This window comes from Acanthochromis polyacanthus, chromosome 23 (assembly GCF_021347895.1).
Source record: "Acanthochromis polyacanthus isolate Apoly-LR-REF ecotype Palm Island chromosome 23, KAUST_Apoly_ChrSc, whole genome shotgun sequence".
Classification (NCBI taxonomy): domain Eukaryota; kingdom Metazoa; phylum Chordata; class Actinopteri; family Pomacentridae; genus Acanthochromis; species Acanthochromis polyacanthus.
The window spans coordinates 5,243,089-5,261,754 of record NC_067135.1 but is presented as its reverse complement, the minus strand read 5'-3'; the positions used below and the strand labels follow the sequence as shown (position 1 = coordinate 5,261,754).

General features: G+C 39.0%; 3 protein-coding genes and 1 long non-coding RNA gene across 4 annotated transcripts; all 4 read right to left on the bottom strand.

The window, feature by feature from the left end:
* Positions 1 to 1,333: 1,333 nt before the first annotated feature.
* Positions 1,334 to 3,831, bottom strand: LOC110959363 (ependymin-like). Its single transcript, XM_022206203.2, has 6 exons — positions 3,613 to 3,831; positions 3,394 to 3,428; positions 3,151 to 3,285; positions 2,884 to 3,076; positions 2,631 to 2,718; positions 1,334 to 1,808 (listed from the first exon to the last, which is right to left on the bottom strand). Exons 1-6 carry the CDS (start codon positions 3,704 to 3,706, stop codon positions 1,691 to 1,693), a joined length of 663 nt encoding a protein of 220 aa, XP_022061895.2. The 5' UTR covers positions 3,707 to 3,831; the 3' UTR covers positions 1,334 to 1,690.
* An 872-nt stretch (positions 3,832 to 4,703) lies between these two features.
* On the bottom strand, positions 4,704 to 18,220 carry LOC110959358 (ependymin-like). The gene is made up of 6 exons (XM_022206199.2): positions 18,185 to 18,220; positions 7,689 to 7,723; positions 7,458 to 7,592; positions 5,613 to 5,799; positions 5,442 to 5,529; positions 4,704 to 5,344 (listed from the first exon to the last, which is right to left on the bottom strand). Exons 3-6 carry the CDS (start codon positions 7,539 to 7,541, stop codon positions 5,215 to 5,217), a joined length of 489 nt encoding a protein of 162 aa, XP_022061891.2. The 5' UTR covers positions 7,542 to 7,592; positions 7,689 to 7,723; positions 18,185 to 18,220; the 3' UTR covers positions 4,704 to 5,214.
* On the bottom strand, positions 10,406 to 17,852 carry LOC127532405 (ependymin-like). The gene is made up of 4 exons (XM_051944028.1): positions 17,724 to 17,852; positions 11,084 to 11,270; positions 10,913 to 11,000; positions 10,406 to 10,815 (listed from the first exon to the last, which is right to left on the bottom strand). The coding sequence occupies exons 1-4, from the start codon at positions 17,805 to 17,807 to the stop codon at positions 10,686 to 10,688; spliced, it is 489 nt and encodes a 162-aa protein (XP_051799988.1). The 5' UTR covers positions 17,808 to 17,852; the 3' UTR covers positions 10,406 to 10,685.
* LOC127532406 (uncharacterized) lies at positions 12,957 to 13,552 on the bottom strand. Its single transcript, XR_007939855.1, has 3 exons — positions 13,389 to 13,552; positions 13,158 to 13,192; positions 12,957 to 13,061 (listed from the first exon to the last, which is right to left on the bottom strand). It is a non-coding gene; the product is annotated as an uncharacterized LOC127532406 (long non-coding RNA).
* Positions 18,221 to 18,666: the final 446 nt, after the last annotated feature.

Below are 18,666 nucleotides of genomic sequence, written 5' to 3'. Positions count from 1 at the left end.
ATCTAAAGAGCTTCAGCTTGTGGATCTTCTCCATTTGATGCTCCAGATGCACAGTTTTGTCCTTTGAGACACCCCTGGGACTTTCCCTTCTGCTAGTTGAGTTTCTCACTTTCCAGAACTTCCTCTGCCTGAGTTAGTGCAGCCAATACCCCCGCTGTTTCCTTCCCTCGGCTCTGCTCCTCTTTTCCCTTCTGAGGAGTTTCCTCAAGCTGTTCGACTTTAAAAAGTTTATGCCTTCATAGAGAGCCGAACCTCGAGGATTTGTTCGTGTCGGTGAATGGGGAAAAAAAGGTTTGCAGGACCGATGTTGAGCGGGATGAAAGGGTTGCTCACCAGTGCTTGTATTATTTATGCGTTACTGTAGCAGAGGGACGATACTCTAATCACCAGAAGGACAGGCGGTGTGTAAATCTCCTGCATGAATTCAATACTTTTTGGCTGTTTGATCCATTTCTACAGATTGGATCAGTATCATTTTCATGATGGACTTTTATGCCTCATCAGAAAAAATCAGTGTGCAACTTTTCAGATCAAGTCCTGTCTGATCAGTTCAGATTATAATAGAGAATGCCATAAAATGCAAAAATTCAGGAGTAGATATTTTATGACTTAAGCATCGAAGCTTGAAGAACATCCTGAGATACAACCAATATACCTATAGTTTTTGCAATTTTTTGGCTAATTTTATATCTATAATATTCTGTATATTTATATCTATAATATAAGAAAAAAATGCAAAACAAATAAAAAATACGTTCTATGTATTTTTTTTGTTTTAAAAGTCCAAACTAAAAAATAATTATATGAAATAAAATAGTTTATTATTTTATTTAATTTTATTTCTTTTGCCAAGTTTTTCTATATTTGGGTTTGTGTATTGTTTTGTTTTGGGTTTTTTTTTTTTAAATCATTTTTTTCTATATTTGGGTCTTACGGGGTTAATTGATCTCCCCAGCAGGGCTGCAGGGCTGCAGCTGCTGGCATAAACACTCTATGCCGTTGTTTATAGCCACATCCACTAGAGGGGGCCACACCACAATAAGTGTGTGATTCGCATTTTGTCCCTGTCCAGGATACATTTTTAAAAAAAATAAATAAATATTTGCTGTTAATCATGTGCATGTGTGTTTTAACCCAATTACAAGCTGTGCACGTAATTTGGTAGTTGTCCTGTGCATGTTTTGGGGCCACAAAAAAATCTTTTTCCACCAAAGTCCTAGGGCCGGCCCTGCTCCCCAGTATGGCACTACACTCAGCATAGCTATAGATTCTTATCAGAGTTATCATCCACCAGAACTTTACTGGTTATAGGTTAAAAAAAGAAGGGAGAAAATGCCATATAAAAGAGATTTTAATACTTGTAAAACAATCAAATATGTAAACATTCGACCTCCATTCTGTGATTGTATGTGTTCTGTAAGTACAAATATATCGTACAGAAAATTTCTCACTTCACCTATATTTGCAGTGGTTTCTGCTATAATCCATTGTTTAAACAGATTCTTAAGCCCACAACGGATACACTGATCAAGTTTGATTGAATGATAACATGAAGTTTTACCTGCATACAGCTTGTTAAGTGTTGTTTCACCAAGGACGGGTACTGATAGAAGTCATAATTCAGTGCAAAGATTCACGCGCAGCAGACAGCATCACAGTGCAGCACGTTTCAGAAAAGCAGAGCTGTGGTTTACAACACGCTGAAGAAGGTTTCTGGACCATTCTCTGTCTCCAGCTGGGCGTCTCCACAGAACGACGGCGGGATGAGCATCTGAGGGTCAGCAAGTCCTATGACGTTGTTGTAGAAGCTGGAAAACAGAAAACCACATTAAAGTGACAAAAATAATCCAAGGATGATCAGGAACAGGGACGCGCCAAGAATTCAGAATATGATCAAAGAAAAAGTCGTAATGACTGCACCGATTCAGGCTTTATTGTCAGTTTCCTATTCAGAATCTGATCATTCGAGGAAAAGAGAACGCGACAGTAAAAATGGACCACATTGTGTTTGAAACAGCTGAAAGAATAGTTCAACTTTTTGTTGAAAAATTACTGTCAAGCTAAGATAACTGATATCGCTCTCACTTTTTGATTTCAGATAATATGTTAATTAATGTAAATACATGATAGTGTTTCATGTTTCTCTCTTAAATATGTGCTAATTTTTAATGTTGTGTTTCGGTAAGATGAACTAAAACTTCCTTATCTGGTTTGACAATAAGCAGACATTTTAATTTGACAGAACAGGAACCACAAATATTTAATCCTCTGACCAAAAATGGCAACAATACAGGGACTTTCCAGGTGAACTTGCATGCTGTGTTTACACAGAGCAGAGAGGAAACAAGAGACTGAGCTGAAACGCAACATATTTGATGCTTTATGGCACCATAAGTACATTATTCTGCACAAAATGCTGCTTTCTCTGCTTCTAGTCATGTTAGTGTTTCCATAGTTGTACAGGACTGTATTTTGCAGTGAAAAATGTAACAGGAGCAAATAAACTTCCAGAAATATTTGCGCTTTGGAAGAATAACTAATAGCATCTGACTGTGGCTTTATTTAAACCAGACGTGATAAAGCTAAGTCTTGCATGACCTCTTGTTTCTGCTGAGCCGTCATGCACTGACCTGGTCACAATCCATCCGCTTTGGTCGGTGTAGAACAGAGTGCTGACAGGAACGCATCCAAACTCGGTGACAGTGCTCATGTACTTTGCTGCGGGGGAAAAGAAAAAAAACCCACAAATGGATCACAAGGCAGCTGAGGCAGCACAACCGGACGAGCAGGTTCATGAGCAGAAAAGCAGCTACTGACTGTCATGTGCTACAGCAAACCACATGACTTTGCAATTTTTCTAGTCTTATTTCCTCTTATTTGTACCTGTTGTGTTCTTGTGTTCCAGCTTCCCAGCCCAGGTGTTGACCAGGACTCCCTGCGCTGGACCAGAGGAGCTGCCCAGCACCACCTGGCCCAGCAGGGAGGCGTTCTGGGGAACCGCCAGTGGATGGAAGGATCGACTGAGAGCCTTCTTGCAGCATGTTTGGTTCCTGTTGTTTATCTTATACACAACACCCTAGAGAGGAAGATGGAATATAAAGTCAGATGTGTTGTACATCCTCATGTAGACATATCCAAATGTAGACATACCTCTCTGTAGAGGAGAAGAACATCAACGTGGAAGGACTGATTCTGATAGGATCCAAATTCGATGAGTCGAATGCGCTGCCTCAGTGCGTCATAAGTGTACCTGGCAAAGGCCGTCAGCTTCTCATTTGCGCTGGACTTTGAAAATAGAGGAAAAATGTTTCAGTTTTGCTCCAAATTCATTTATTTTGAATAACAACAGTCCTGTATCCACCGTAGTGTAGTAAGTGAAGAGTTCAAACTTACCACAGACAGCCTTCCAGTCAGTAGAGGAGGGGATGCTGTCAAAAAGGAAGAATTGGTTTAAATCTGAAGGGATTTTTTTTGAGGATTTGTATCACACAGGGCTAAGCTGGTCACTTATTTAATTATCACAAATACTGAAAACAACAGAACATGCTGCTGTGACTGAAGGCATCATTTAGAGTAACACAGAAAATGCTTCAGAATGTGATTTGTACTTACTGCATCTCTGCGGCCTCTGAGCCAGGCAGCCCACCGACAGGCAAACAAGCAGGACGAAGGCTCTCATGCTGTCTGATGTCTCACTGGTACACATGAAGCTATTTCAGAGCACTCACTTCCTCTTCAACAGGTTGGGGAGGCTCCCAGCATGCATCTGATGCCCTCTGAACACCTGTCTTGTCAAAATAAAGGACACTTTATAATAGTCAATGAATGTGGTGCATACTGGTGACTCAACAGGTAAATATTCTGTTTGAATCTGGCCTGAAATTTTTTGTAATCTCCTTCTTATTATCCTTTGCTTTGTTGTCTTTTTTGTAGTGCTAAATTAGGGTGAAAATTAAAAGGTAAAGTTTCAAGAAGTGACATCGTGTGCAGTCAAAATGATTTTATGCAACTAGTTATTTTGACATTGTGAAAAAAACCATTAATGTCATCAGCTGCAGCATTATTAAAGTTCAAGTAAATGTCCAGATGCCACTCCAGCGCCCCCATGAGGCTGTAATGTTCCTTATATTGCGCCATTGTTATTTACATGAAAGGTCAAGAAATAGAAAGATTCCAGCTTTGTTGCATAATCTTGGCGTTGCATAAGATTAAAAAAACTGATCTTGCATAATCAAATTAGAATTTATATTTACCTATTCTAAAAAAATCAGGCATGGTTCTTCCTGAAATGATCAAATCATGTTTAAACATTTATCTGCTGTTGCTGGACACTCGTGCAAGTATCGATAGTGCAGAATCTGTGAACTTGTAACCTTTTGAACCCTCAAATCTATACTTCAAAGTATGTTTCTGTTCACCATAACAAGAAACTACCATCAGATTTTAGGCTTTTTGATAACAAGTAGAAGTATCATGAGTGAAAAACAACCAAAAATGAGCTGAAAATTGTGATTTATGTGACTTTATTCTACATGTCTCATTGAAAATTTTACCAAAATAAACCGTTGTATCTTCCACAAAGTATTAGAAAACATGATTAGCACAGTGAAATATCTGCCTGGAGTTCATGCACAGACTAATGTAAAAATACCGTGTTTGTAGAGGCTGTAAAAATGTAAATAAGACTAGTCAAACTGCTGATCTATAGTATGTGGAGCCACCATTTATTTCCAGTAGTGATAACACCGTGGACACTTTGGGTAAAGCAAATAATTGATGAGACAATTTTTTTTTAAATTTTTTATTGCAACTCATTGAATTTCTTTTAATTACAACCAAGCTTGCTGCAGGACTCTATATTGCAGTTAAACAAGACAAATTGTTGTCATCTTGATCACTTTTACCAATGCTGTATATTCTATGATTTCATTCAATCTTGTTAGAAATTTTATTGATAGACACTGAACATTAGTACAATGTTAGAAATTATGAGCTAGTAGGTAAATTTGATGCAAAATTCTGTTAATTTGATGCAAAGCACTGTGATTATGACCATAAATGGATCATAGCCACAGTTCCGTTTAAAAAAACAGATGTTTGTACGTTTTTTGGATTGGAACTAATGATTTTCTATAAATTTTTGCATGTATTTTGTTAGATTTGGCAGAATTTTGTCAAGTCTTCCTCATCTGGTGTCTATTCGTCTTTGAGACGTTAGTTTGTCCTCTGTTGGAACAACTTGGAAAAATGAACTGGCTGTGTTTCTTTGGTCGGGACGTTGCTGCAGAACACTGGGAGTTCGAGCAAGCTGGGATCGGTAATGCCTTTGACGTTGTCGAACAAGCTAGTGAACAGAAAAATGGAGACATATTAATTACAAGGCTGAATGGAAATATGACAATTTCTGCTTTTTACTTCGTTGACGTGAAAAGTAAACTGACTTTACGATCAGCCATCCAAACTGTTTGGTGTGGAACGCAGAGGAGACAGGAATGCATCCAAATTCAGTGAAGGTGGCGAAGTACTTTCCTGGATGGAGATGAAAATAAACATGCTCATAAAGTGTGAACAATTATACTGAAGACGGTTCTGCTCATTAGATGTTGTCTCACCTGTTTTGTCTGGCAAATCTCCTGTCCAGGTGTTGACCAGCAGTCCCTCTCCAGGTGAAGAGGAGCTTCCCAAAATAGCCGGGCCCACCAGAGTTGCGTCTTTTGGAACTTGCCAAGGATGGAACTTTGCATGCAGGGCCTGTTTCGTGCAGGTACGTTCTTTGTCTGCAATCTCGTACATGACGCCCTGATGGGTGAGTTGGGAATGAGAATGAGAAATGCTTTAGATTCAGCGCGTTACAAGGACTGCTGTGCAGAGATTGAAATAGGACTGCTGAATGAACCTTTGAGCTCTTAAAGCTCGTGTCCGGAGTTTGAATCTCAGCATCTCCCAAAACACTGTTGGTCCCACCCTCTGATTTCGCGAGATACCTAGTGACGCCCCTTTATTTGTGCACGCTTGTGATTACACTCGTGTATCCCTCTCGATGACGTTGTTTATCAAACTTAGTGCATTTACGCGTTTATATGTGTTACATTGTTTATTTATTTCTATCTAGAGTTCAGAATTGCATGACTCCTCTGACGAAGAGTATGTCCCAGACGCCCCAACATCTTCCTCCAGAGGTCGGGCATCTAAACGAAGCCGTCAGGCGGGCTATGGAGGCCGTGGTCGGGGAGCGACGCGAGCACCCCGAGCCAAAAAACGTCCTGCAGTCTCTTGGCCTGACAAGCCGTGGGATTGGTAACTTTTCTGGAAGTTGCTGATCCCTGATGCTCTCTCCTCCACAAGCAAAACAAATGTGCGCGCGGTTGCGTAGTGCGTAGCTCGCCCACCTCTGCATGGGCTTGCTTGCTGTGCGCGTAACCGTTGATTGACAGCATGACAAAGCTGAAGCTCGAACTTGATTGGCTAGCTGCCGACCGGCGCTTTTTGGAATAACATGGGGTCTATGAGAGGAAGGCGGAGCTCATGAATATATTTTCGTATCGCGTCATACTAACATTATATTATGGTATCGAACTAGACTAACACATTTAAGCTTTGTTAAACGATGATACATGAATTGAAAACAAACGGAAACTCCGGACACGAGCTTTAACCCTCCTGTTGTCCTCATTTGCGGGCACAAAAAAAATTATTTCCTTGTCTGAAAAAAATTCAAAAAATCAGCAAAAAAATTCCCAAGTTTCAGAAAATTTGCAAAATTTTCAGGAAGAAAATTCTGATAATTCTTTAAAAGTTTCCCTGAAAAGTTTTATTTTAAAGAAGTCCCCTAAATTTGGCAAACACATTTTTGTAAATATTTTCAAAAATGAAGAAAAATCTTCCAAACATCCTAAAAATATCTAAAGTGATTACATATATATTTTAAGTTTTACAATATTGTAAAACTTACAATATTTTCTTTGAGAACATTCACAAAAAAATCAACTACTTGATTTTTTTGTGAATGTTCTTCAGAAACATATTTAACATTTCTTTTTTTTCCATCAAAATATGTTCAAAGATTTCCGAAAAATGTTGAAAATGTGGACATCAGAAGTTTCACTGTGAAAATATATATATATATATATTTTTTTTCCCCCCCACATTTTCAAACTTTCAAACGGGTCAATTTTGACTCGCAGGACGACACAAGGGTTAACTCTGCACAAAAGCACCTGAATTTACATCATCAATTCTGTCTAGTCGAGAGTCAGAGTCTGTCAGTCCTAAAACATTATGGTGCCATAATGGGAAATTATTGACTATGGCTCCATTTTCTCAGATCTGTGCTTCTAGAATACTGTCTTTTTGTATGAACCCCTTTTTATTTATTACTAAATCCTTGAACCTTTAAGCTTTGATCAACTCTGACATCTAGTAGCGTTAATAAACCAGATGCTCAAGTGTTTGGTTACCTCTCTGAACAGCAGCAGAAGGTCAACATTCATTGTCTTATTTTTGTAATCAACCAGCTCAAAGAGCCGAAGCCGCTGTCCCATTCCATCGTACAGGTATCTAGCGTAAGCCCACAGCTCCTCATTCTGTGTGGACTGGAGAAAAACACAGTGAATTAGTTGACATCTTCCTCTTTTCACAATGTGTAAATGGGATTTCCGATTTTGGTCAGGTTCCTTCATAAAACCTACTGTAGTGAGAGCTCCAGTGAGTAGAGGAGGAGTATCTGTGTAAAGAAGATGCAGAGAATTATAAGAATAGCACACTCTTGTTATTTAGCAGGCCTGTTCAACGTGTCAGCAAGCAATGGAGAGCAATGACAGTGCAAATATTCTGGGATATTAAGAAGGCATATATGACACAATACATTGGAAAAAACACATCCACATCATCACCGGTATTTTCTGTCTTGTTCTACTTACAGCATGGGTGAGGACTTGCCAGGCGGGCTACCAGGAAGCACGCTAACACCAGTAAGAGTTTCATATTGAAGGATTCCACGCTCCTGTTCTCAGCCAGTCCCAGACACTGTGGTGCTAAGGAGGAGGCTCGCTCCCTTATAAACACTGACAACGGAGTGCAGGGGGGACGTTGCTTCCGGGGTTTGATTTCAACTGTGTCAACAGCATGAAAGTCAAGCCCTCCTACACAGATTTGGACCTCTGTTATAACACCGAGATAGCTGATAGAGGTGATAAAAGCCAGTATCTTTATGTACATTACAGGGCAGGTGAATGTTTTTCATGGGAAGCACAAATGTGTTCCAAAATGAGAACCTATTCAGATAAAATGCACGACAGAGTACAATTCATTGAGCACAAACTTCTAAAAAATATGTCACTTCTTGCTCAACAGAGGTTGACTAAGACCACCGTAGTGTAGTAAGTGAAGAGTTCAAACTTACCACAGACAGCCTTCCAGTCAGTAGAGGAGGGGATGCTGTCAAAAAGGAAGAATTGGTTTAAATCTGAAGGGATTTTTTTTTGAGGATTTGTATCACACAGGGCTAAGCTGGTCACTTATTTAATTATCACAAATACTGAAAACAACAGAACATGCTGCTGTGACTGAAGGCATCATATAGAGTAACACAGAAAATGCTTCAGAATGTGATTTGTACTTCCTGCATCTCTGCGGCCTCTGAGCCAGGCAGCCCACCGACAGGCAAACAAGCAGGACGAAGGCTCTCATGCTGTCTGATGTCTCACTGGTACACATGAAGCTTTTTCAGAGCACTCACTTCCTCTTAAACAGGCTGGGGATGCTCCCAGCATGCATCTGATGCCCCCAAATGCCCTCTGAGCAGCTTAAACACCTGCCTTGTCAAAATAAAGGACACTTTATAATAGTCACTGAATGTGGTGCGTACTGGTGACTCAACTGGTAAATATTCAGTTTGAATCTGGCCTGAAATTTTTTGTAATCTCCTTCTCATTTTTCTTTTGCTTTGTTGTCTTTTTTGTAGTGCTAAATTAAGGTGAAAATTAAAAGGGAAAGTTTCAAGAAGTGGCATCATAGTTTCACTCATTTTCCTCATGCACAGTCAAAATCATTTCATGCAACTAGTTATTTTGACATTGTGATAAAAACCATGAATGTCATTAGCTGCAGCATAATTAAAGTTCAAGTAAATGTCCAGATGCCACTCCAGCGCCCCCATGAGGCTGTAATGTTCCTTATATTGCGCCATTGTTCCCTCCGCCAGGAGGTTATGTAATCACCGGAGTTTGTCTGTTTGTCTGTTTGTCTGTTAACAGCATAACTCAAAAAATCATGGACGGATTTTCACCAAATTTTTATAGAATGTCCGGAAGAGCAAAAGTAACAATCGATTAGAATTTGGAGGGGATCCAGATCACCGTCGGGATCCAGGATTTTTTTGAAGGACTATGTACAATTGAGAGATGGCCGCCAATCTAATAGATTGTTACTTTTGCTCTTCTGGACATTCTGTAAAAAATTTGGTGAAAATCCGTCCATAACTTTTTGAGTTATGCTGTTAACAGACAGACAGACAAACAGATGGCCTGGCGGAGGTATGCGCTCTCCGAGTGCTTTTCTAGTTTTTTATATGGAAGGTCAAGAAATAAAAAGATTCCAGCTTTGTTGCTTAATCTTGGTGTTGCATAAGATTAAAAAAACTGATCTTGCATAATCAAATTAGAATTTATATTTACCTATTCTAAAAAAATCAGGCATGGTTCTTCCTGAAATGATCAAATCATGTTTAAACATTTATCTGCTGTTGCTGGACACTCGTGCAAGTATCGATAGTGCAGAATCTGTGAACTTGTAACCTTTTGAACCCTCAAATCTATACTTCAAAGTATGTTTCTGTTCACCATAACAAGAAACTATCATCAGATTTTAGGCTTTTTGATAACAAGTAGAAGTATCATGAGTGAAAAACAACCAAAAATGAGCTGAAAATTGTGATTTATGTGACTTTATTCTACATGTCTCATTGAAAATTTTACCAAAATAAACCGTTGTATCTTCCACAAAGTATTGGAAAACATAATTAGCACAGTGAAATATCTGCCTGGAGTTCATGCACAGACTAATGTAAAAATACCGTGTTTGTAGAGGTTGTAAAAATGTAAATAAGACTAGTCAAACTGCTGATCTATAGTATGTGGAGCCACCATTTATTTCCAGTAGTGATAACACCGTGGACACTTTGGGTAAAGCAAATAATTGATGAGACAATTTTTTTTTTTTAATTTTTTATTGCAACTCATTGAATTTCTTTTAGTTACAACCAAGTTTGTGTTGTTGCTGCAGGACTCTATATTGCAGTTAAACAAGACAAATTGTTGTCATCTTGATCACTTTTACCAATGCTGTATATTCTATGATTTCATTAAACACGTGGGCAAGGTGGAACAAACTGTATGCATTCATTCAATCTTGTTAGAAATTTTATTGATAGACACTGAACATTAGTACAATGTTAGAAATTATGAGCTAGTAGGTAAATTTGATACAAAATTCTGTTAATTTGATGTAATGCAATGTGATTATGACCATAAATGGATCATAGCCACAGTTCCGTTTAAAAAAACAGACGTTTGTATGTTTTTTGGATTGGAACTAATGATTTTCTATAAATTTTTGCATGTATTTTGTCAGATTTGGCAGAATTTTGTCAAGTCTTCCTCATCTGGTGTCTATTCGTCTTTGAGACGTTAGTTTGTCCTCTGTTGGAACAACTTGGAAAAATGAACTGGCTGTGTTTCTTTGGTCGGGACGTTGCTGCAGAACGCTGGGAGTTCGAGCAAGCTGGGATCGGTAATGCCTTTGACGTTGTCGAACAAGCTAGTGAACAGAAAAATGGAGACATATTAATTACAAGGCTGAATGGAAATATGACAATTTCTGCTTTTTACTTCGTTGACATGAAAAGTAAACTGACTTTACGATCAGCCATCCAAACTGTTTGGTGTGGAACGCAGAGGAGACAGGAATGCATCCAAATTCAGTGAAGGTGGCGAAGTACTTTCCTGGATGGAGATGAAAATAAACATGCTCATAAAGTGTGAACAATTATACTGAAGACGGTTCTGCTCATTAGATGTTGTCTCACCTGTTTTGTCTGGCAAATCTCCTGTCCAGGTGTTGACCAGCAGTCCCTCTCCAGGTGAAGAGGAGCTTCCCAAAATAGCCGGGCCCACCAGAGTTGCGTCTTTTGGAACTTGCCAAGGATGGAACTGTGCGTGCAGGGCCTGTTTCGTGCAGGTACGTTCTTTGTCTGCAATCTCGTACATGACGCCCTGATGGGTGAGTTGGGAATGAGAATGAGAAATGCTTTAGATTCAGCGCGTTACAAGGACTGCTGTGCAGAGATTGAAATAGGACTGCTGAATGAACCTTTGAGCTCTTAAAGCTTGTGTACGGAGTTTGAATCGCAGCATCTCCCAAAACACTGTTGGTCCCACCCTCTGATTTCGCGAGATACCTAGTGACGCCCCTTTATTTGTGCACGCTTGTGATTACACTCGTGTATCCCTCTCGATGACGTTGTTTATCAAACTTAGTGCATTTACGTGTGTATATGTGTTACATTGTTTATTTATTTCTATCTAGAGTTCAGAATTGCATGACTCCTCTGACGAAGAGTATGTCCCAGACGCCCCAACATCTTCCTCCAGAGGTCGGGCATCTAAACGAAGCCGTCAGGCGGGCTATGGAGGCCGTGGTCGGGGAGCGACGCGAGCACCCCGAGCCAAAAAACGTCCTGCAGTCTCTTGGCCTGACAAGTCGTGGGATTGGTAACTTTTCTGGAAGTTGCTGATCCCTGATGCTCTCTCCTCCACAAGCAAAACAAATGTGCGCGCGGTTGCGTAGTGCGTAGCTCGCCCACCTCTGCATGGGCTTGCTTGCTGTGCGCGTAACTGTTGATTGACAGCATGACAAAGCGGAAGCTCGAACTTGATTGGCTAGCTGCCGACCGGCGCTTTTTGGAATAACATGGGGGTCTATGAGAGGAAGGCGGAGCTCATGAATAAATTTCATATCGCGTCATACTAATATTATATTATGGTATCGAACTAGACTAACACATTTAAGCTTTGTTAAACGATGATACATAAATTGAAAACAAACGGAAACTCCGGACACGAGCTTTAACCCTCCTGTTGTCCTCATTTGCGGGCACAAAAAAAATTATTTCCTTGTCTGAAAAAAATTCAAAAAATCAGCAAAAAAATTCCCAAGTTTCAGAAAATTTGCAAAATTTTCAGGAAGAAAATTCTGATAATTCTTTAAAAGTTTCCCTGAAAAGTTTTATTTTAAAGAAGTCCCCTAAATTTGGCAAACGCATTTTTGTAAATATTTTCAAAAATGAAGAAAAATCTTCCAAACATCCTAAAAATATCTAAAGTGATTACATATATATTTTAAGTTTTACAATATTGTAAAACTTACAATATTTTCTTTGAGAACATTCACAAAAAAATCAACTACTTGATTTTTTTGTGAATGTTCTTCAGAAACATATTTAACATTTCTTTTTTTCCATCAAAATATGTTCAAAGATTTCCGAAAAATGTTGAAAATGTGGACATCAGAAGTTTCACTGTGAAAATATATATATATATTTTTTTTTTTTCCCCCCACATTTTCAAACTTTCAAACGGGTTAATTTTGACTCGCAGGACGACACAAGGGTTAACTCTGCACAAAAGCACCTGAATTTACATCATCAATTCTGTCTAGTCGAGAGTCAGAGTCTGTCAGTCCTAAAACATTATGGTGCCATAATGGGAAATTATTGACTATGGCTCCATTTTCTCAGATCTGTGCTTCTAGAATACTGTCTTTTTGTATGAACCCCTTTTTATTTATTACTAAATCCTTGAACCTTTAAGCTTTGATCAACTCTGACATCTAGTAGCGTTAATAAACCAGATGCTCAAGTGTTTGGTTACCTCTCTGAACAGCAGCAGAAGGTCAACATTCATTGTCTTATTTTGTAATCAACCAGCTCAAAGAGCCGAAGCCGCTGTCCCCATTCCATCGTACAGGTATCTAGCGTAAGCCCACAGCTCCTCATTCTGTGTGGACTGGAGAAAAACACAGTGAATTAGTTGACATCTTCCTCTTTTCACAATGTGTAAATGGGATTTCCGATTTTGGTCAGGTTCCTTCATAAAACCTACTGTAGTGAGAGCTCCAGTGAGTAGAGGAGGAGTATCTGTGTAAAGAAGATGCAGAGAATTATAAGAATAGTACACTCTTGTTATTTAGCAGGCCTGTTCAACGTGTCAGCAAGTAATGGAGAGCAATGACAGTGCAAATATTCTGGGATATTAAGAAGGCATATATGACACAATACATTGGAAAAAACACATCTACATCATCACCGGTATTTTCTGTCTTGTTCTACTTACAGCATGGGTGAGGACTTGCCAGGCGGGCTACCAGGAAGCACGCTAACACCAGTAAGAGTTTCATATTGAAGGATTCCACGCTCCTGTTCTCAGCCAGTCCCAGACACTGTGGTGCTAAGGAGGAGGCTCGCTCCCTTATAAACACTGACAACGGAGTGCAGGGGGGACGTTGCTTCCGGGGTTTGATTTCAACTGTGTCAACAGCATGAAAGTCAAGCCCTCCTACACAGATTTGGACCTCTGTTATAACACCGAGATAGCTGATAGAGGTGATAAAAGCCAGTATCTTTATGTACATTACAGGGCAGGTGAATGTTTTTCATGGGAAGCACAAATGTGTTCCAAAATGAGAACCTATTCAGATAAAATGCACGACAGAGTACAATTCATTGAGCACAAACTTCTAAAAAATATGTCACTTCTTGCTCAACAGAGGTTGACTAAGACCACCGTAGTGTAGTAAGTGAAGAGTTCAAACTTACCACAGACAGCCTTCCAGTCAGTAGAGGAGGGGATGCTGTCAAAAAGGAAGAATTGGTTTAAATCTGAAGGGATTTTTTTTGAGGATTTGTATCACACAGGGCTAAAGCTGGTCACTTATTTAATTATCACAAATACTGAAAACAACAGAACATGCTGCTGTGACTGAAGGCATCATATAGAGTAACACAGAAAATGCTTCAGAATGTGATTTGTACTTCCTGCATCTCTGCGGCCTCTGAGCCAGGCAGCCCACCGACAGGCAAACAAGCAGGACGAAGGCTCTCATGCTGTCTGATGTCTCACTGGTACACATGAAGCTTTTTCAGAGCACTCACTTCCTCTTAAACAGGCTGGGGATGCTCCCAGCATGCATCTGATGCCCCCAAATGCCCTCTGAGCAGCTTAAAACACCTGCCTTGTCAAAATAAAGGACACTTTATAATAGTCACTGAATGTGGTGCGTACTGGGTGACTCAACTGGTAAATATTCAGTTTGAATCTGGCCTGAAATTTTTTGTAATCTCCTTCTCATTTTTCTTTTGCTTTGTTGTCTTTTTTGTAGTGCTAAATTAAGGTGAAAATTAAAAGGGAAAGTTTCAAGAAGTGGCATCATAGTTTCACTCATTTTCCTCAATGCACAGTCAAAATCATTTCATGCAACTAGTTATTTTGACATTGTGATAAAAACCATGAATGTCATTAGCTGCAGCATAATTAAAAGTTCAAGTAAATGTCCAGATGCCACTGCAGCGCCCCCATGAGGCTGTAATGTTCCTTATATTGGCGCCATTGTTATCTTCCGCCAGGAGGTTATATAATCACCGGAGTTTGTCTGTTTGTCTGTTTGTCTGTTAACAGCATAACTCAAAAAATCATGGACGGATTTTTCACCAAATTTTTATAGAATGGTCCGGAAGAGCAAAAGTAACAATCGATTAGAATTTGGAGGGGATCCGGATCACCGTCGGGATCCAGGATTTTTTTGAAGGACTTGTACAATTGAGAGATGGCCGCCATCTAATAGATTGTTACTTTTGCTCTTCTGGACATTCTGTAAAAATTTGGTGAAAATCCGTCCATGACTTTTGAGTTATGCTGTTAACAGACAGACAGACAAACAGATGGCCTGGCGGAGGTATGCGCTCTCCGAGTGCTTTTCTAGTTTTTTTATATGGAAGGTCAAGAATTAAAAAGATTCCAGCTTTGTTGCTTAATCTTGGTGTTTGCATAAGGTTAAAAAAACTGATCTTGCATAATCAAATTAGAATTTATATTTACCTATTCTAAAAAAATCAGGCCATGGTTCTTCCTGAAATGATCAAATCATGTTTAAACATTTATCTGCTGTTGCTGGACACTTCGTGCAAGTATCGATAGTGCAGAAATCTGTGAACTTGTAACCTTTTTGAACCCTCAAATCTATACTTTCAAAGTATGTTTCTGTTCACCATAACAAGAAACTATCATCAGATTTTAGGCTTTTTTGATAACAAGTAGAAGTATCATGAGTGAAAACAACCAAAATGAGCTGAAAATTGTGATTTATGTGACTTTATTCTACATTCTCATTGAAATTTTACCAAAATAAACCATGTATCTTCCACAAATGTATTGGAAAACATAATTAGCACAGTGAAATATCTGCCTGGAGTTCATGCACAGACTAATGGAAAAATACCGTGTTTGTAGAGGTTGTAAAAATGTAAATAAGACGAGTCAAAACTGCTGATCTATAGTAAATGGTGGAGCCAACCCATTTATTTCCAGTAGTTGATACACCGGTGGACACTTTGGGTATAAGGGCAACATAATTGATCGGCGACAACTTTGTTTTTTTTTATATTTTTTATTGCAACTCATTGATTTCTTTAGTTTACTACCAAGTTTGTGTTGTGTGCTGCAGGACTCTATATTGCAGTTAAACAAGACAAATTGTTGTCATCTTGATCACTTTTACCAATGCTGTATTTCTATGATTTCATTAAACACGTGGGCAAGGTGGAACAACTGTATGCATTCATTCAATCTTGTTAGAAATTTTATTTGATAGACACTGAACATTAGTACAATGTTAAGAAATTATGAGCTAGTAGGTAAATTTGATACATAATTCTGTTAATTTGATGTAATGCAATGTGATTATGACCATAAATGGATCATAGCCACAGTTTCCGTTTAAAAAAACAGACGTTTGTACGTTTTTGGATTGGAACTAATGATTTTCTATAAATTTTTGCAATGTTTTTGTCAGATTTGGCAGAATTTTGTCAAGTCTTCCTCATCTGGTGTCTATTCGTCTTTGAGACGTTAGTTTGTCCTCTGTTGGAACAACTGGAAAATGAACTGGCTGTGTTTCTTTGGTCGGGACGTTGCTGCAGAACGCTGGGAGTTCGAGCAAGTAGGGATCGGTAATGCCCTTTGGACGCTGGTCGAAATAGCTAGGTGAACAGAAAATGGGACATATTAATTACAAGGCCTGAATGGAAACATGACAATTTCTGCTTTTTACTTCCATTGACGTATAAAAGTTAAACTCACTATTCAGCCATCCATCCAAACTGTGGAGTGTGGACCAAAAACGAGACAGGAATGCATCCAATTCAGTTACGGTGATTGAAGTACTTTCCTGGATTGGAGATGAAAATAAACATGCTCATGAAGTGTGAACAATTATACTGAAGACGGTTCTGCCTCATTAGATGTTGTCTCACCTGTTTTGTCTGGCAAATCTCCTGTCAGGTGTTGACCAGAACAGTCCCTCTCCAGGTGAAGTAGGAGCTTCCCACAATAGCCGGCCCACCAGAGTTGCCAGTCTTTTGGAACTTCCGCAGGATGGAACTTGTGCGTGCAGGGCTGTTTCGGTGCAGGTACGTTCTTTGTCTAGCAATTCTCGTACACGACGCCCTGATGGGTGAGTTGGGAATGAGAATGAGAAATGCTTTAGATTCAGCGCGTTACAAGGACTGCTGTGCAGAGATTGAAATAGGACTGCTGAATGAACCTTTGAGCTCTTAACCCTCCTGTTGTCCTCATTTACAGGCACAAAAAAAATATTACTTCCTTGTCTCAAAAAAAAATCTAAAACTTCAGCAAAAAAAATTCCCCAAATTTCTGAAAATTTGCAAAACTTTCAGGACGAAAATTCCAGTAATTCCATAAAAGTTTCCCTTAAAAGTTTTATTTTAAAAAAATCCCCAAATTTGGCAAGAAACTTCTTGTAAATATTTTAAAAAAAATAAATAAAAATATTCCAAAAATTTCTAAAAATAAAATAAAAGTGATTACCTATATATATATATATATATATATATAATATATAATATATATATATATATATATATATCAGTAAAACTTCTATTTTATTTAAGAACATTCACAAAAAAGTTACAAAAATCCAGCGAAATTCACTGGATTTTGGTTGATTTTTTGTGAATGTTCTTCAGAAACATTTTTAGCATTTCTTTTTTTTTCCACCAAAAAAATGTTCAAAGATTTCCCAAAAATGTTGAAAATGTGGACATCAGAAGCTTCACTGTGAAAATATATATATTTTTTCCCACATTGTCAAACTTTAAAATGGGTCAATTTTGACTTTGACTTTGACAAAAGCACCTGAATTTACATCATCAATTCTGTCTAGTCGAGAGTCAGAGTCTGTCAGTCCTAAAACATTATGGTGCCATAATGGGAAATTATTGACTATGGCTCCATTTTCTCAGATCTGTGCTTCTAGAATACTGTCTTTTTGTATGAACCCCTTTTTAATTATTACTAAATCCTTGAACCTTTAAGCTTTGATCAACTCTGACGTCTACTCGCGTTAATAAACCAGATGCTCAAGTGTTTGGTTACCTCTCTGAACAGCAGCAGAAGGTCAATATTCATTGTCTTATTTTTGTAATCAACCAGCTCAAAGAGCCGAAGCCGCTGTCCCATTCATCGTACAGGTATCTAAGCGTAAGCCCACAGCTCCTCATTCTGTGTGGACTGGAGAAAACACAGTGGAATTAGTTGACATCTCTCTTTTCACAATGTGTAAATGGATTTCCTATTTTGGTCAGGTTCTCTGCATAAAACCTACTATAGTGGAGAGCTCCAGTGAGTAGAGGAGGAGTATCTGTGTAAAGAAGATGCAGAGATTATAAATCCTCTAAGAATTAGCCACTCTTGTTATTTAGCAGGCCTGTTTCAACGTGTCAGCCAGCAATGGAGAGCAATGACGTGAATATCTGGGAATTAAGAAGGCATAATGACCATACATAGGAAGAACACATCCACATCATCACCGGTATTTTCTGTCTTGTTCTACTTACAGCATGGGTGAGGACTTGCCAGGCAGCTGCCAGGGAAGCACGCTAACACCAGTAAGATAGTTTCATATTGGTTGGGATTCCACGCTCCTGTTCTCAGCCAGTCCCAGACACTGTGTGCTAGGAGGAGGCTCGCTCCCTTATAAACACTGACAACGGAGTGCAGGGGGACGTTGCTTCCGGGGTTTGTTTCAACTGTGTCAACAGCGTGAAGTCAAGCCCTCCGGACACAGATTTAGACCTCTGTTATAACACCGAGATAGCTGATAGAGGTGATAAAAATCCATATCTTTATGTACATTACAGGCAGGTGGAATGTTTTTCATGGGAAGCACAAATGTGTTCCAAAATGAGAACCCATTCAGATAAAATGCACGAGACAGGTACAATTCATTGGCACAAACTTCTAAAAATAATGTCACTTCTTGCAACAGAGGTCCCAGAAAAGCACTTTTCATTAAGCAATGCACTGATAGAGCGGCTGT

Bases quoted from the DNA above. Each gene is read 5' to 3' on its own strand.
- LOC110959363 (XM_022206203.2), bottom strand. From the start codon at position 3,706: ATGTGTACCAGTGAGACATCAGACAGCATGAGAGCCTTCGTCCTGCTT. The intron at 3,429-3,612 runs GTAAGTACAAAT...CCTTTTTGACAG, and splicing joins TCAGAGGCCGCAGAGATGCA to CATCCCCTCCTCTACTGACT. The intron at 1,809-2,630 runs GTCAGTGCATGA...TCTGTTTTCCAG, and splicing joins AGCGGATGGATTGTGACCAG to CTTCTACAACAACGTCATAG.
- LOC110959358 (XM_022206199.2), bottom strand. From the start codon at position 7,541: ATGGGACAGCGGCTTCGGCTCTTTGAGCTGGTTGATTACAAAAATAAG. The intron at 5,530-5,612 runs GTGAGACAACAT...ATCTCCATCCAG, and splicing joins AGATTTGCCAGACAAAACAG to GAAAGTACTTCGCCACCTTC. The intron at 5,345-5,441 runs GTCAGTTTACTT...TCTGTTCACTAG, and splicing joins TTTGGATGGCTGATCGTAAA to CTTGTTCGACAACGTCAAAG.
- LOC127532405 (XM_051944028.1), bottom strand. From the start codon at position 17,807: ATGGGACAGCGGCTTCGGCTCTTTGAGCTGGTTGATTACAAAAATAAG. The intron at 11,271-17,723 runs GTAACCAAACAC...CTCACCCATCAG, and splicing joins TTCTGCTGCTGTTCAGAGAG to GGCGTCATGTACGAGATTGC. The intron at 10,816-10,912 runs GTCAGTTTACTT...TCTGTTCACTAG, and splicing joins TTTGGATGGCTGATCGTAAA to CTTGTTCGACAACGTCAAAG.